This window comes from Motacilla alba, chromosome 13, assembly GCF_015832195.1.
Source record: "Motacilla alba alba isolate MOTALB_02 chromosome 13, Motacilla_alba_V1.0_pri, whole genome shotgun sequence".
In the NCBI taxonomy this organism is placed as follows: Eukaryota; Metazoa; Chordata; class Aves; order Passeriformes; family Motacillidae; genus Motacilla; species Motacilla alba.
This window is the reverse complement of record NC_052028.1, coordinates 16,846,052-16,861,880: the sequence shown is the minus strand read 5'-3', so window position 1 is coordinate 16,861,880 and position 15,829 is coordinate 16,846,052. Positions and strand designations below refer to the sequence as shown.

The window sequence follows — 15,829 nt, the reverse complement described above, 5'->3', positions numbered from 1 at the left end:
AGAGACTGGGGTCTGGACTCACTGGAAAGGACACCTCAAAGTTTTCTCTCGTAGATGCCAGGGTGTCCCCAGCCAGCACCTGCCCCTTCCCAGGCCTGGGTCCTGCTCATGCCCTGCCACCCATGGAACCCCCTGGCTGCTTCACTCTGCCACTGCTTCCTCAGGCCATGGCTGACACTCGCAGCAGTGGCTGATGCAGCACCAGTTATTTTCTTGGTTTTTCTTTCATTAATTAGCATCTTTACTACTTGCAGCACCAATTATTTTCACAGTTTTTCTTTCACTAATTAGCATCTTCACTACTTGGCCCAGCGGAGCAGAGAGCACTGGGGGTGCCCCACACCATGCTGAAAATTCAGAGGACAAAACCAGCACCAACGTCCCCGTGTCCCCGTACCTGAAGGCGCGTCTGCTGGCAGGTGACCGCGACCGGCAGCACGAGGAGCCCGAGCTGGACCTGCTCCGGGAGCAGTAATGCAAACTGCTCCTGGAAAGGGCGCTTCTCCTCAGGCACAGCTCGGTGTCGCCGTGCTCCTCCTCTTCCTCCTCCTCTTCCTCCTCATCCTCCTCCACGGGGGAGCCGCTCTCACTGCAGCTGTCCTCAAAGACGGTGTCGTACTCGGGGGTCTTGCAGAAGACCATGTCCTCGTCGTCCAGGGCACTGTCCAGAAAGCCAAAGTGCTTTGTTAAGCTGGCTCTGATCTCCTGGTCTCTCAGCTGCTTGACGCCGTCCTTCCAGAGCATCTCAGTGCCCGTGTCCTTGCCGAGCTCCAGCCCCTGGTAGTGGGCGGCCGGGACCCTCCTCTTGTGCTCCGTCTCCACCTGGCTCGGGGGCTCCCACGACTTGAGCACCTTCCTCTGCAGGGCAGGCTCGGGTTTCAGCACCTGGCAGTAGTCGTGGTCCCCGAAGGAGCGGGAGAAGGGCCGCTTGAGCAAGCCCTGCTGCTCGGGGAGCGGGCGCGCCCGGCTCAGGTGGGCGAACAGCTCCGTCCTCTCCGGGTGCTTCCTGGGGGCCTTCCTCGAGGCTGCCACGTCCCCGGGGCTGGGGGCCATCCCCTCCTCCTTCCCTGCCTCCTGGGGGATGTCTGGCTTGTACAGGTCCTCCTCGGCGGGTTTATATGGCGGAGTGGTGGGCGGCGTGAGACCTGGACCCCCCAAACAAAGGGCAGGAGTCAGCTCTGCCCCCTCCGGCCTGCCCTGCCCCACCCCAGTCCTGGGCTGCCCCCACAGCCTCATCCAGCGGCACCTGGGGGAACAAGAAGGATGCCTTGATCCCAGTAGGGACCAGAGGACTCTCCCTTCCCTCCTGGCTCATGCAGGGCCCCCCTGAACATCTCCTCCCACCCCGAACGCATTCCCCTGAGCTGCTCCTGGTGCTCGGGTGTGGCAGGGCACAGCAGTCTCCTGTGTCTGCGGTGTGAAGGGGATGAAGGTGTCCCCTTGGCTGGGTGGGCTGGAACTGATGCCTCCAGGCAGAATGGAGGGTAAATGAGCTCCCTCCTAGAGTACGTTTCTACCAAACTCGTGAATTCAAAGCATGTCCTACCTGCTGTCCCACACAGCTCCACGGTCAGCATTGGCTCAAAGTTTCTCTTCCCAAAGGATGGGTCACTGGAGAAGAGCAGAAAACCAGGAAAGTGTTTAGGTGAACCACAGCCCCAAAACCCAAAAGCAAGCTGAGAAAATATTTCCCACAAGTGAACCCTCCCACTGTGGCTGGTGCCTGACAGAGTAACCCCACAAGGGCAGTGGGGTGAGCAGCCCCAGGACACACAGAAAATGCCCTGCCCTGGGCACGGGACTCTCCCAGCTCCTTGCACCCTGTGGCTCCCCACAGAGCCGGGCCAGTAGTGCAGCTCCCTGTGCTCTGCAAACACAGCTCCCTGTGCTGGCTGCAGAGGCCCTGCCCAGCCACACAACCCCAGGCAGTTTCCAGCCCCAGACTGGTTCATTCAGCCCCACCTGCACTTACGTTTGTGCCAAGGACAGCGTGAGACACCTGGGTGTTTCTGAAAGGCAGGAGAGAAGCAGGTTACCAGTGGAGCTGTTCCCCTGCAGTGCCCACCTGAGAGGGACGGTTCACGCTGCCAGGGCTGAGCCATTCCTGCACTTGCAACTTGCTGGGGTTTTGGGGCACCGCTGCAGCTGAACCCCAGAACCCAAACCCAGGGAGAACCCACAGGGAAAAACCTGGAGGGATGGGGCAACCTGGTCCTCGCTGGGTTATGGCCACACCAACTCCTCCACCTCATTACAGCCGTGGGGAAACTGAGGCAGAAGATGCCCATGGATTGAAAAAGCGCGCCAAAAGAGAAGAGACCTCCAGCTGCCCGTGCACGGGACCCCGCAGCCAGGCAGCACGGGGGGCTGCTCACAGCTCTGCTGCCAGCTGAGTGCCCAGCACCCGGCCAGCATCACTCGCCCCCGGCAGGGATGGCACGGGCAGCACGGGCACAGTGAGCAGAGCAACAAGAGTCCCCAAGGCCCTCACCTGTCTGCTCCAGGAGGGCACAGCGCCGGCTCTCAGTGGCCACCTCTCCATCCCCTAGGGAGCCCAGGCAGAGGGGCTGGGGCTCCGCCGATGGGGCCGTGCCCCCCACCTCCACTTCGGCCGCCGGCTCCTCGGCAGAGAAGCCCTCCAGCACCGGGCACGGCGCGGCCTCCCTGCAGCCCATGGGCACGGAGGGCTCGGCGTGGGGCTCCTCGAGGAAGGAGAGCCAGTGCCCGAGCTCGGGGTTGAGTCTCTTGGAGCGGCGCACGGCGTACACGGCGCTGTCCTGCCTGCGGGCCGCCTTCCCCGCGCCCGCGGTGCCCTCCTGCCTCCCGCCATCGTCCTCCAGGGCCCCCAGCTCCCGCGGCGCCTCCACCTCGGGGCTCTGCTGGGGCTCGGCCCTCTCTGCCGCCGCTGCTCTCGCTCTGGACGGGCAGGTCCCGCTGGCATCCTCCCCGTCGGGCGGCACGGGGGAGCAGGAGCCGGGCGGCCGCGCCAGGGCGGCGTACACGGGCTTTCCCAGGCGGTACGGCTTGCTGACATCGCACAGCAGGTCCCGCGCCAGCAGCTCCTTCAGGATGGAGAAGGACGCTCCGGGCTTCTTGCAGCTGCCGGCCGCCTGCCAGGCGCAGCCCGGCCGGCTCTGTCCGGGGGCACAGTCCGGTCTGGCTCTCTTGAAGGGGCTGCCGCAGGGCTGGGGCCTGCTGTCGGCGGGGTCGCGGGCGGGCAGCTTGCGAGGGGGCAGGCAGTAGGTGTGCATGTAGCGGATCAGCTCCACCACCGAGTGCAGCTCCCCCTCGCAGGAGAATTGGCTGCCCGGGCCATCCTCCGCCGAGGACAGGGCGGCCGCCGAGTCGCCGGAGCTCAGCGAGTCCTCGCTGGAGTCGCTGTCGTCCTCGTGGTGGGCGCAGCCGCCCGGGGACGGGTGGTGGCCGCTGCCGGGGCACTCCTCGGGTGCCTGGGGGGCTTTGGTCTGGGAGCAGGAGGTGCTGGAGGTGAGGTGCCGGTGCAGCTCCGTGCAGCTGCGGCTCTGTGCCTGCGGGGCGCTCGCCCTCCTGTCCCGGGGACCCTCCACCTTCCGAGAGGAGAGAGGAGAAAGTCAGCCCTGAGCCTGGGGGGAGGCTGGCAGAGCCACCCCACACCCTCACACCCCCGGTTCTGGGTCACCAGCACCCCGACCTCCCTGGGTCAGCCCCGAGGGCTGCCCCTCCTGCAGGCAGGGACGCTCCTTGTGCCCAGCAGGGATCTGCTGCTCTTCCCACACAGCCTAATTGGCCAGGCCTAATGCACCGCACAACTGCCATTAGCAGAGCAGGAGGATCTCTGGTGGCACCTTCTGCCGGCTTTCACATCAGCTCAAGTGCTGGGGAGGGCTCTGCAGTACCACAGGCAGCGACTCCTGGCCAAGGCCTTGGCTTGGGCTGAGAGTCAGGGAGGGGGGCAAGGGGGTGACCAGGGATGGAGCACATGGGGCTTTCACAAACTGCTCAGGGAAGCTGGGAGAGGCCAAACCCCCTCGGGTTCAAGTGAGATCAAGGTGCTTCTCAGCACAGCACAAAGGCTAAAGTTTTGCAGAGCCCAGACTGCATCAGACAGGGATGGGAGCACTGCGGGTGACAGTCCCTGCCTGTTCCCAACGCCTCGCCCGGCCCAGAGGCTGCTCACACTCCCCAACACCATCCTTTGGGCCAGGAGGTGGGTGCTGCAGGGGCTCGAGGAAGTACCTTAGTGCAGGGCCGTGGGGGCCGGGACTTTGGGGTCCCCGGGCGCCGGGCGCTCCCGTCCCGCTGGGCCTCGCAGCTCGGAGGCGACGGAGACAGGAGCAGCTTCTTCAGCTGCAAAGAGAAGGGGCAAGAGAAGGAGTCGGCATCGCAGCGAGGACAGGAGAAAACGCCCCTTGGCTCACGTGTGAGCACGCCCATCCCCGAGCATCCGACCCAAAAACGGGGCAAAAAAAATATCAGGCAGGGAGGGTTAGGGTTAGCAGTTCCCACCCCACGGGGCTGTGGGGCAGGTGCCTGGCTGTGTGCAGCCCTGTGGGGGTCAGGGCTGTCCCCACAGACCCCCAGGCAGGTTGGGGCAGTGTGCAGGAGGGAATTTACTTCCCAGGGACAACCCCACTCGGGTCAGACACACAGGAGCTGCCGTGGCATCCCAACTCCATCTTTCTCACTCCATCTTCTGCCCTGAGGTGACAGAGGCTTTATGCTGGTGTGAGCGATGGGTTGGGACAGCTCGCTGAGTCCCCGTGTGGGGCTCATTTAGCCAAAACATCCAGAGAGGGTCTGGACTCATTGACGAGCTTCCAAGGCTCTTTGGAGATGCACGTCCCTGTGGGATCTGTCAGGATCTGCCCCAGCACCGCGTCACAGCCACGGGCGCTGGGAGCGGGGCTCTCCCCAGCTCACCCGCAGTGCCACCCCTTCTGATGGCAGGGTCAGCACGTTCTCCTTCTACTCAACGCCAATTTGGCCAGGGGGAGGGAAAAAAAAACCCCAGACCCCACACCCAGCAGCAACGTTTGAGATTGTGCCCATGTGGCGCTAACAACCGGAGGCGACAACAGCTCAACAGCAAGACGACTGCGTAGGCACCGGGGACTGCAGGAGACAGATCTGGGGGCTCAGGGACTGATAGAAAAGGGGTGCCCGGGTCAGGGTCTGCCAGGAAATGCCAGCCGGGGCACCCGCAGCTTTAGGAGAGAGGCTCCTGTGGGTGGAAGCGCCCAGCTCCCGTTCCCCCCCCGCCCCTGCAACGTATACATCCTATATATACACATACAGGTCATGTGTGATATATACCCCTGCGCGGGGCGTGGGCGGTGGAAATGCACGCTGTCACCACTGGATGTCACTCCTCCCCTTCGCTGGGCTTTTGGGGACACCCCGGGACCGGGCTGGGGGCTCTGGGGGACACTGGGAGCGGCAGGAGGGAGCAGGCCGGGTGTCCTGTCCCAGGGAACCTCCCAGGCATGGCAGGAAACGCTCCCGGTCCATCCTGGCCAGGAAGGGGAGCGGGGCTGGAGCCCCAGTACTGCAGGGAACCAAGAGGAATGCTCCAGCCACCCAATCTGGAGGGACTGGAGGCCACACAGCCCCTGAGGGGCTTTGGTGGAAGGCACAGGGAGGGTCAAACCCTCCCAGGAAAGCCGAGGGCAGGGGCTGACACTCAGGCAAGCCCCTCTTGTGACAGCAGGGAGCTCAGCCCAGGGCAGAGCCAGGGGGAAAAGCCACCACTGCCCGTGGGGCACGGGGCTGGGACGAGCCAGGGAGAGCCCCGGGCAGCCCCACACCTGCACGTGGGGTTAAAAGCAGGTGTGGGTGTGCCAAAGCAGCCCCCAGCCCTCTGCCACCCGCCCCCACCCCGTCCAGAGATAATTTGTATACACACAGCTGGTTCCCGTGAGGATGGTGATGGAGGTGACAGCAATGATGCAGAACATGTATACGTATACAATACAAGTATATGCTTTGGTATTGACGGTTAAAGAGAGTTTTAAGCCTAGAATGAAAAAATTCAGACCTTGGCTTCCTATCATACCCATGCAGCCGGCTTATCTGGGGCTCATCCAAATCCACCTTAAACAGTAGGAAGTGGGTTCTTACTAGAGACAGCTCATCACCCTCGGGGGCCGGGGGCGGCCCCCCCGTGACCGGGGCGGTGGGTTTGGGGGAGGGGGCAGGTGAGGTGGTGGCAGGGTTGAGCGTGTCCCCCTCTTCCATAGTTCGGAAGGCAGCCAGGCCCATGTCATCTCCCTGTATATCATCCAAAGTCTCGGTGAGGGCTGCCAGCAGCGCTTCGTTCTCGCTGTCTATTATCTGAAAGGAGCAGGCAGAGAAAAAAAGGGGGGGTTAGGCTGGGCAGAGGGTCCCCGGGATGCTGGAGAGGGGACAGGGACCAGCAGAGCCACACCAGCTCCCACACTTCCCAGTGGCCCCACTGTGAGACCTGTGAGAGGAGCGTCTGTCTGTCCAGCTGCACCCCAGCAGGACGAGAATGAATCAGAGCATCTTCCCTCCCCACAGCCCCTCCACCCCACCGTGAGGCAAACAGCAGCAGATAAAGGATCCGTCAGGAGAAAGCTCCTGGCCCACATCCTCCTGACTCTGCAAGTGCGAGGGCTGCGAGCTCAGCCAGGGCTGCCCAGTGGACAAGAGGGCACAGCCTCCCAGGAGGGCACAGGGGAGGCTCTGCCCGGGCTGCACCACTGGCCCGATGCCACAGCTTGTGACAACAACCACCCTGAGTTCTGTGTTCACTGAGAGCCCCCAAACACAGGCACCCCCAGCTGCTCAGGGGCTCTCAGCCCTCACACTTAAAGCTGGTGCACCCAGTGCTCTGTGAGAGATCCTGCACAGCCCCAGTCACTCCCAAATCTCCCATCAGCACCCCCAGGTCATGCTGCTCACCCGAACGCTGGGTCAGGGGAGCTGTAGTGCAAAGCCCATCTCACCCCGGGCCAGGCAGGGCCAGGAGCTGCTCCTGCCTCCTCCCTGCCCTCTGCTCCAGCTTGGCTCAGGTCCCTCCAAAGCCTGGGCTTTGGCTTTGCTGGTGCACCCCCAGCTTCCCCAGTGCCCACCCAGCCCCACGAGTTCCTCCCAGTCTGACAATACAGCGCTGAAGCCCAGAAGAGGATGCAGAAGCTGAGGAATGGCTGGAGTGAGCCAGCAGCTCTTTCTTTTTGGTCCTCCTCCATCACAATCTGAATGTAAACCATGTCCAAGGAGAGGCAGGCTACCATCAGTGATAAAATTAGCACGGGGGTAAAGTCAGGCTCGCAGGCAGGACTGCTCCCTGCACACAGCCTCCTGTGTTTCTCTCCTCTTGTTTGAAAATTAAACATCTTTTGTTCCATGCCCTAACCTTGCTCGCAGTTACTAGAGCAGGCTCCAGGGAAAGGCAGCAGGATGCTCCATTTTTGGCTGAGATTCTTTTCCTCCTGTTATTGGCACGAGATTGCCGTGCATACAAGTTCAGTGGGATACATTTCATCATACTCCACTGCTCCTCATCGGCCTGGCTTTTGCATTTCTTTTCTGTTTATCTTTTCCCCAGGAAGTTCACGGAAAATATGCATCTCGTGATGAAGGTCCCTCAGCTGGACTGGACCATTTTCAAGCACAGCATCAGCCCAGCAGAAAAGCCAGAGGGCTGTTGTTATTATGGGCAGGTTAGAAAATATTGAGGCTTTTTTTTTTCATCTCCTTGTTTAAACAGAAATCCTCCTCCTCCCAAAATGTAACCCAGGGTTGGTGATTAGCTGGCACCAGTGGGTCACAGCCTCCTTGTGCAAGGGAGGAAAGGCCTGGGTGCTGCTCAGGAGGGCACAGAGACCCCAGCCCCGAGGACAGGCACATCCAGGGCACGGCACGAGCTTTGGGCAGGGCCAGGGGGCTGCCCAGCCTGCTCTGTGCCCGTCCCCTCTGCATCTCCCTGCTCTGTGCTGTGCCCACAGCCCTGCCCTGTCCTCACAGCTCCGGGAGGTGAGACAGGAGCAGAGGGACATGGAGCAGTCCTGCCTGTGCCCAGGAGCATCCCCTGCCCCAGCTCTGCGCCAGCCCAGGGCTGAGGAGAGGAACACAGGGACCCCAGGGACAGAGGGGCTGCCAAAACAGAGGAAGGGGCTGCTCCTGAGAAGGAACAGGGTGAAGGGGCTGCTCCTGAGAAGGACCAGGGGAAGGGGCTGCTCCTGAGAAGGAACAGGGGAAGGGGCTGCTCCTGAGAAGGAACAGGGGAAGGGGCTGCCTCCTGAGAAGGAACAGGGTGAAGGGGCTGCCTCCAGCTCCTGGGAAGGGAATTTTTCCAGTGCTGAGACCCCCGCACTGCCGCCCTGGCATTCCAGGAATGGAACAGGACACGCTGCACCCCGGCTGCAATTCCAGTGAATAATCCAGCACAGGAGGGCTGCCTCAGCAGCAGCAGCCTCCTCCTCCTCATTAGCCCTACTCCGCTTGCCCCATTTAGAGCCGGTGCACAAATTAATGGAGCACTAATCAGCTGGGGAGGAGATATTAATAGTCGTGTGTGTTCCCTCCTGCCAGCCTCCCTGTCCCCCTGCCTCCATCCCGGGGGGATGGGGGCACCTGGCTTCCATCCTGGGGGGATGGGGGTACCTGGCCTCCATCCTGGGGGGGGATGGGGGCACCTGGCCTTCATCCTGGGGGGGTGGGGGTACCTGGCTTCCATCCTGGGGGGATGGGGGCACCTGGCCTTCATCCTGGGGGGGTGGGGGTACCTGGCCTTCATCCTGGGGGGATGGGGGCACCTGGCCTTTATCCTGGGGGGATGGGGGCACCTGGCTTCCATCTTGGGGGGGATGGGGGCACCTGGCCTCCATCTGGGGGGATGGGGGCACCTGGCTTCCATCCTGGGGGGATGGGGGCACCTGGCCTCCATCCTGGGGGGATGGGGGCACCTGGCCTTCATCCTGGGGGGGATGGGGGCACCTGGCTTCCATCCTGGGGGGATGGGGGTACCTGGCCTCCATCCTGGGGGGGTGGGGGTACCTGGAAGAGCTCGGAGTCGTCGGTGCTGTACTGGCTGGAGTCGGTCTCCGAGTGCTCCCCGCCCCACTGCAGCTCGCTGAAGCAGCCGGCTGAGTCCAGGTCTCCGGCGTCCAGCTGGGACAGATCGATCTCGGGGAAGTCGGAGTAGAGGTGCTCCTCTCCAGACACCTCATACTGCGCACAGGAGAGGAGAGAAACGGCTGAGCCCAGGGGAGCAGGCAGTGAGCACAGCTGCATCCCCCCCCGGCACCCCGTGATCCACCCCCCGTGCTCCCAGCCCCGCTCCAGCCCCTCTTCCCACATGGCTCCAGGCACTGGCAGGCCGTGGTGGGCACCTTTCCACCCACTCAGCCTGGCACTGGTCACTGCAGCAGCCCCACAGCTGTGTCCCAGCTGGGAACAGCAGGAGCTGCATGGGAAGAGCCTCATCCCCCCCAGTGACCAGATGGTCAGGGCACAGCACAGCCATGGCTGGGGCAATTCCTGCCCTTGGTGCCCTAAAAGGGACATCCAGTGGTGGCCTGGGGATCAGCACAGGAGACCTGGGACAGCCAGCCTCACAGCTGGTGCTCCCCCTGTCCCCCCACACGGCCCTGGAGCACTCAGGACACCCCTGGGGAAGCTGCAGATCCCAAAGCGCCACCGAGGCCACCCAGAGCCTGCTCCCTGCAGGGTGAGGGGACAGCGTGGAGATGAATGGATGTCTGAGAGCACTCGGGGTGATGTGAGCTAAAAAAATCTCCATTGAAGCACAGCAAGGAGCTGGCACCTGCCCCACTGGGGCCTGAAACCCCAGAGCTGCACCCAGTGCCCGAGGGAGCCGGGGCTGGCACAGCACCTGCCCTGGCATTTGGACCGTGCCGGGCTCTGCCTCGGTGGCCAGGCTAAAACACAGGGAAAAGGTCTGGTGAGACTCCTCGCAGCACTGCCTGCCCAAGGGGAGGCTTCTGGCAGCGAGGGAAGCAAGTTTATTTACAGAGCAAATGGATTTTGGAGCAGGCAAACATCTGAGCACGTGAGAGAGGCTGCAGGGGAGCGTGGGGGCCCCTCCTCCTGAAGCACCCTGGAAGGGTCTCCTCCATCACTCAGTGGGAAGGAAAAGGGATTTCAAACCCAGCTGCAGGAATGGAAAAGACAGCTTTTCTCTCTTTCTCTTCTCTTTTTTTTTTTTTTGTTTTTCAAATTGGGATAATCTGGGATTACTGGCTGTGTTCCCCCAGGCTGAGGAGCCTGTCTGCCACGCTCCCCACCACATTCAGGACACTCCAAAGGACACTCCCGTGCACACACTCACTCCCTTTCTGCAGTTCTCACCTGCCTCCCCATCCCAGGGGAGCTGGAAAACAGGGAGAGCACCTCGGAGGGCACAGCAAGGGCAGGGAGAGTGGATTTATGGCCTGATGGTGAGGCAGTGCCGTGGCCCAGCCATGCCCAGGGGCTGCAGTGGGGCTGGGGGATGCAGGGGGCTGCTGCTGCTGCCCCACACGAAGCTCTGGGGGTGCTCTCCCAGCAGCCTCCCTTCACCTCTGTGCTGGAGGGACGTGTATCAGGTAGATACCACAGGTGTGGTGCCACAAAGAGTATCGGGCACCCCTGAGGGCTCTGGGAGCTGGGCCTCCTCACTGGGGCCCCAGGGATGGGGATTTTCTAACCTGCCCTGCAGAAACCTTTGTTCCCAGGTGTCAGAGCACATGCAGCAGGTCAGCAGTCCCCACTGCCAGCTCCGGGGGACACAGATGCTGCCTTTCCCCTTGTTCTGTCCCTCTGCTCAGGGCCTGCTCTGGGATCAGGTGTCCTTTGGCCTTTCAGATGTGTCCCTTACCTGCTGTGGCTCGTCCCTGCCTTCCTGTCCCTGCTCTAGTGCCTGCTCCAGAAAAAGTCTTGTGACAACTTTGTCTCCCCCTTCTCCCCAGATCTTCCCATGGGAACACAGGCAAAGGCTGTTATTTTTAGCCGAGCCATACATACACAGATATACGTGTGTCTGTGTGCGCGTGTGTGCGTGCAATTAAAAATAGCAGAGCAGCCAAATTCTCCTGCTCCTTTTGATATGCCACCAGGGAAAAGATCCTGGTGCTGAGATCACAAGGAGCAGCTGACACCAGTGCTCGGGATGTCTTTTGATCAACTCCACAGATGTGACATGTCCCCGTTGGCAACGGGGCTGGGTAAAAATAAACTCCTGCAATCCAACGCTGCTGAGCTGCCTTCTCTGGGCACCGCAGGGCAGGACTGCCCTGCCACTGCCACTGCTGCCACTGCCACTGCCACTGCCACTGCCACGCTGGGGACGCTCCCAGCTTCCCGCCCCCCACGGCTCAGGGATGCCCAACACTCAGCTCTGTCTGCGTGGAGCCTCCTCCTCTCCTCCTTGAAAAACACGGGGACAGGATTTTCTTGGTGGGGTCACCCACAGTGCCACCTGGATGGGCACCCCAGCCCCAGCCAGTCCCCTCTGCTGGGCAGCGTCACTTACCCAGCCCAGCCACCAAGGACCCGGGGCTCCAGAGGGAACCCCCCGCTGCCAGCTCAGAACCACGGCCCTGAGCCCCTGCGGGCTGGCCACAGGGCTGGGGAAGGGGCCAGGGGCCAGCCCCCTGCCCGGCTCGGGGGTGGCAGCAGCGACGGGGACACTGCCTGTGGGCACGGGACCTCATCTGCTCCGACTCTCCCTTTTCCCACCCTCTGCACTTCCTGCTGCCTTGGGAGAGGAGTGAACTTTTGTTCTAATTTTACTCGGGACTTTGTAGGAAGATCAGCCATGGGTTCTTGGTGTGCAGCCAGCAAACACCCATGGAGACACGCTCAGAGGCTGGGAGGCATCCTCCAGCCCAGACACCTGGGCCGGGTGTGCTGCAGCAAGGCTGCCACCAGAGAGCTGCTGCCAGCGCCTGATCAGTCCCTGCTCCAGGCAGAGAGCTCCTGCTGTCCCCTCGCTCAGCATCCCTCTGTCCCCTGGGTGCTCTGGGGCTGCAATCGCCGCTCCCACTGCCCGTCCCCTTGCAATGTCCCCAGCCTGTCCTCCCAGGGCAGCGGCAGCACGAGGAGCTGGCACAGGGCTGGATCCATCTCCCTGCCCGACTGGGAGGGTGTTCGATGCAGGCCACTGTCTCTGGTGGCCCCAGAAGCTCTGGGGACATGTCCTGGGCTGGACCTGCAGCCACTGGCTGGAGCCACATGCAATGATGTCCCAGCTGAGTGCTGGCTCTGGCAGCCTGGGGACAGCAGGTGGGACATGTCCCTTTCAGTGCTCCTGCTTTGGGGCAGTGTGAACTCTGGCACGGGAGGCCTTATCTCTGAAGAGACACAGGCTCCTCCCCAAGCCCAGCTCGAATTCAAACACTGGATTAACGGGACAGGAAATGTTTTCCTCTTTTCCAGTGTCAACCTGGGCTCCCCAGACGAAACCCCAGCAGGCAGCAGGACTGGAGAGGCTGGCTGGGGCCACTGATCCACGAGCCCAGGGAGAGCAGGAGCAGCCCCGCCGGCAGGGAACGGCGACCTGAACCAGGGCAAGCAAGGGCTCAGCTCATTGTCTGCTCTGCCTCAGGAGCTGGGGACGGCGCAGTGACCGTGACACGGAGACCTGCAGGTGCTCTCCTCTGTCTCACTCCAGCACTGCCAGCAGCCACCCTTATCTGCAGAACCCCTGGCTCCAACCCCTTGAAGTCACGGCCAAGAATTCTGCCGTGGGCTGCGGGCACAGGAGGGATGGCACACAGGGGCTGCTGCTCAGCCAGCCTGCACGGGTGCCACTTTGATTTTGTAAGATCTTACTAAACTTTTTGATGTTTGCATTTCTGTAACGATTTTTTTTTTAACGCACAATTTTGTAAATAACTTATTGTTTCACATTTTTTTATGGAGGAGGAGAGATTTGATGGACTGTTAATTCGCCCAGTGTCATTGGAGAGGTAACTCTGTCACCCTCCAATCCACTGTCACTGTAACTATAAATGTTAGGGTGAAAAAATAAAAACTTCCTTCTTTTTATTCACCTTGAGAATAACAGTATAGGTGTCATCATTTCGTGTCCTATAGAAACACACAGGGGCAGCACCCTGCAGCAGCCTCATCCTGCCCTGCCTGCACGGCCCCAGGGTGCCCTGCAGTGGCCCTGTCACTCCCGTGCCATGGAAAGAAGGAAGGAAAGAGGCAGCACCTCGGAGGGGCCAAGGGGAGCAGCCAGGGACAGCAGCCCACTCCTCACTGGGGAGCAAACGGTGACTCAGCTCGTCCCTGCACAGCCACCAGCCTGCCCAGGGCATGAAGGGATAAATCCACATCCAACTGCAGTGCCCCAGGCCAGGCAGCAGCGCTCAGGCTGGCACCACAGCGGCAGCAGGGGAGGAACGCTGAGAGCCCCAAGGGCTGCTCCCACCAGCCCTGCTCGGCTGCCTCTCCCTCCTCACCCTCAGCAGAACTCGAAAAAGGAAAGAAAATCCTCGGGCAGGGGTTTGGCAGAGTCGTCTGGGCTTATCAGGGAAATCCGTGATCACAGACTGCCTCAAACGGGGATTACAGCCCTGCAGGGAGACTGCGGGGTGCTCCTGGACGGGCTCCCACGGGCTGCTGCCGCGGGGCTGGCTGCTGTGGCACTGGCTGCTGTGGCACCGGCTGACTCATGTGACACTGGCTGCTGTGGCACTGAGCTGGTGTGACACTGGGCTGGCTGCTGTGACACTGGCTGCTGTGGCACTGAGCTGGTGTGACACTGGGCTGGTGTGACACTGGCTGCTGTGGCACTGAGCTGGTGTGACACTGGCTGCTGTGGCACTGGCTGGTGTGACACTGGCTGATGTGGCACTGAGCTGACTGATGTGACACTGGCTGCTGTGACACTGGCTATTGTGGCACTGGGCTGCTGTGGCACTGGCTGCTGTAGCACTGGCTGCTGTGGCACTGGCTGACTGATGTGACACTGGCTGCTGTGGCACCGGCTGCGGTGGCACTGGGCTGGTGTGACACTGGCTGGTGTGACACTGGCTATTGTGGCACTGGGCTGCTGTGGCACTGGCTGCTGTGACACTGGGCTGGTGTGACACTGGCTGGTGTGGCACTGGCTGGTGTGGCACTGAGCTGACTGATGTGACACTGGCTGCTGTGACACTGGGCTGCTGTGACACTGGCTGCTGTGGCACTGGGCTGCTGTGACACTGGGCTGGTGTGGCACTGGGCTGGCTGCTGTGGCACTGGCTGCTGTGGCACTGAGCTGGTGTAGCACTGGGCTGGCTGCTGTGGCACTGGCTGCTGTGGCACTGAGCTGGTGTGGCACTGGGCTGGCTAGTGTGACACTGGGCTGCTGTGACACTGAGCTAACTGATGTGCCACTGGCTGGTGTGACACTGAGCTGACTGATGTGGCACTGGCTGCTGTGACACTGAGCTGACTGATGTGACACTGGCTGGTGTGACACTGGGCTGGCTGGTGTGACACTGGCTGCTGTGGCACTGGCTGGTGTGATACTGGGCTGCTGTGACACTGGGCTGGCTGATGTGGCACTGGCTGCTGTGGCACTGGGCTGGCTGCTGTGACACTGGCTGGTGTGACACTGGGCTGGCTGCTGTGACACTGGCTGGCTGCTGTGACACTGGGCTGGCTGGTGTGACACTGGGCTGGCTGCTGTGACACTGGCTGGCTGCTGTGACACTGGGCTGGCTGGTGCAGCCCTGGGCACAGCCACCCCCCTTTCAGGCAGGGCCGGGTGCCTGCAGACCCCCAGCACCTCCTGAGCTGCCCCAGGAGCAGAGTGAGGAGGCTTTGGGGGCATCACCCACCCCGGGAGCAAGCCCAGGGGTGCACCCTGCAGTCCCCACAGCTCCAGCCAGGGGACACAGTCCCCATGGGGTCACCCATCAGCACCTGGGCAGGTGCTGCCAGCCCCCCACCATCCCCAAGGACGTGCCAGCTCCATGCCAGCCCAGAGGGATGGGGGATGTGTGGGGTGGGCAGCCTGGCTGCAGCACCAAGGAGGAGGGCAGAGGTGGGAATGGAGGAGACAGCTATAAATAAGTGTAAATACAGCAAGGAGGCACCTGGCCAGGGCCGTGAAGGTCACCAGAGTGTGTGCCAGCAGATAAGCAACCCCCCTCCCCAGTGGCATTTGACAAAATGTCACCGTGAATGAGGGAGAGGTGGTGTCGGGTTGTGCCTTGGCCCTGTCACCCCTCGACACCCCAATATTTATAGCCTGAGAGCCCCACAGTGAAGGGCGAGGGGTCCGTGGAGGTGAGGGGACCCTGCCTGCACCCGCAGTGAGCAGGTCCCTCATCCCTGCCCAGGTCTGGGGGGAAGGCACACAGGAACCTCCCAGGCTGCACCGAGCAGGAGACACCTCTCTGTCCTGCCAGGCATTTTGCCCTCTGCCCCCTGTTAATTTTTAATTACTTTTTTTTTTTTTTAACTTTCTACCAATCCGTTTTAACGATTCGGCCCAGCCGGCGAGAGGCAAAACCTCATTTAAAACCTGGACTGAGCAAGCAGCAGCTCCTTCTGCCCCCCGAGCCACCCCAAACCAACTCCTGCTGGTCCCTCTGGGCGCAGCACGTGGGAGCTGCCGGGCCCCAGGCTGGGCACGCTGTGCCAACACAGCCTGGACTCAGAGCCTGGACTCAAAGGTTGCCCCTGATGACCTCAGGAGGCTTTTCCAACCGAAATAATTCTGGGATTCAGTGGCACACGCAGAGCAGCCGCCCTCCCAACACAGCCTGAGATGTGCTGGGTGGGGAAAAGGGGGTGCTGGGTGGGGAAAAAAGGGGTGCTGGGTGGGAAAAAGGGGTGCTAAGTGGGAAAAAAGGGGTGCTGGGTGGGAAAAAAGGGGGTGCTGAGTGGG

The 15,829-nt window shown here is 61.8% G+C and overlaps 1 protein-coding gene across 1 annotated transcript in view; it reads right to left on the bottom strand.

Moving 5' to 3' along the window:
* Positions 1–15,829, bottom strand: part of PPARGC1B (PPARG coactivator 1 beta) — a 46,603-nt gene that overhangs the window by 5,256 nt on the left and 25,518 nt on the right. The window contains exons 2-8 of the mRNA XM_038149944.1: positions 8,998–9,171; positions 6,097–6,309; positions 4,216–4,326; positions 2,492–3,566; positions 1,973–2,009; positions 1,547–1,611; positions 398–1,145 (exon numbers count right to left, since the gene is read on the bottom strand). Of these exons, the coding sequence (XP_038005872.1) occupies positions 398–1,145; positions 1,547–1,611; positions 1,973–2,009; positions 2,492–3,566; positions 4,216–4,326; positions 6,097–6,309; positions 8,998–9,171 (2,423 nt within the window). The remainder of the gene's footprint in view (positions 1–397; positions 1,146–1,546; positions 1,612–1,972; positions 2,010–2,491; positions 3,567–4,215; positions 4,327–6,096; positions 6,310–8,997; positions 9,172–15,829) is intronic.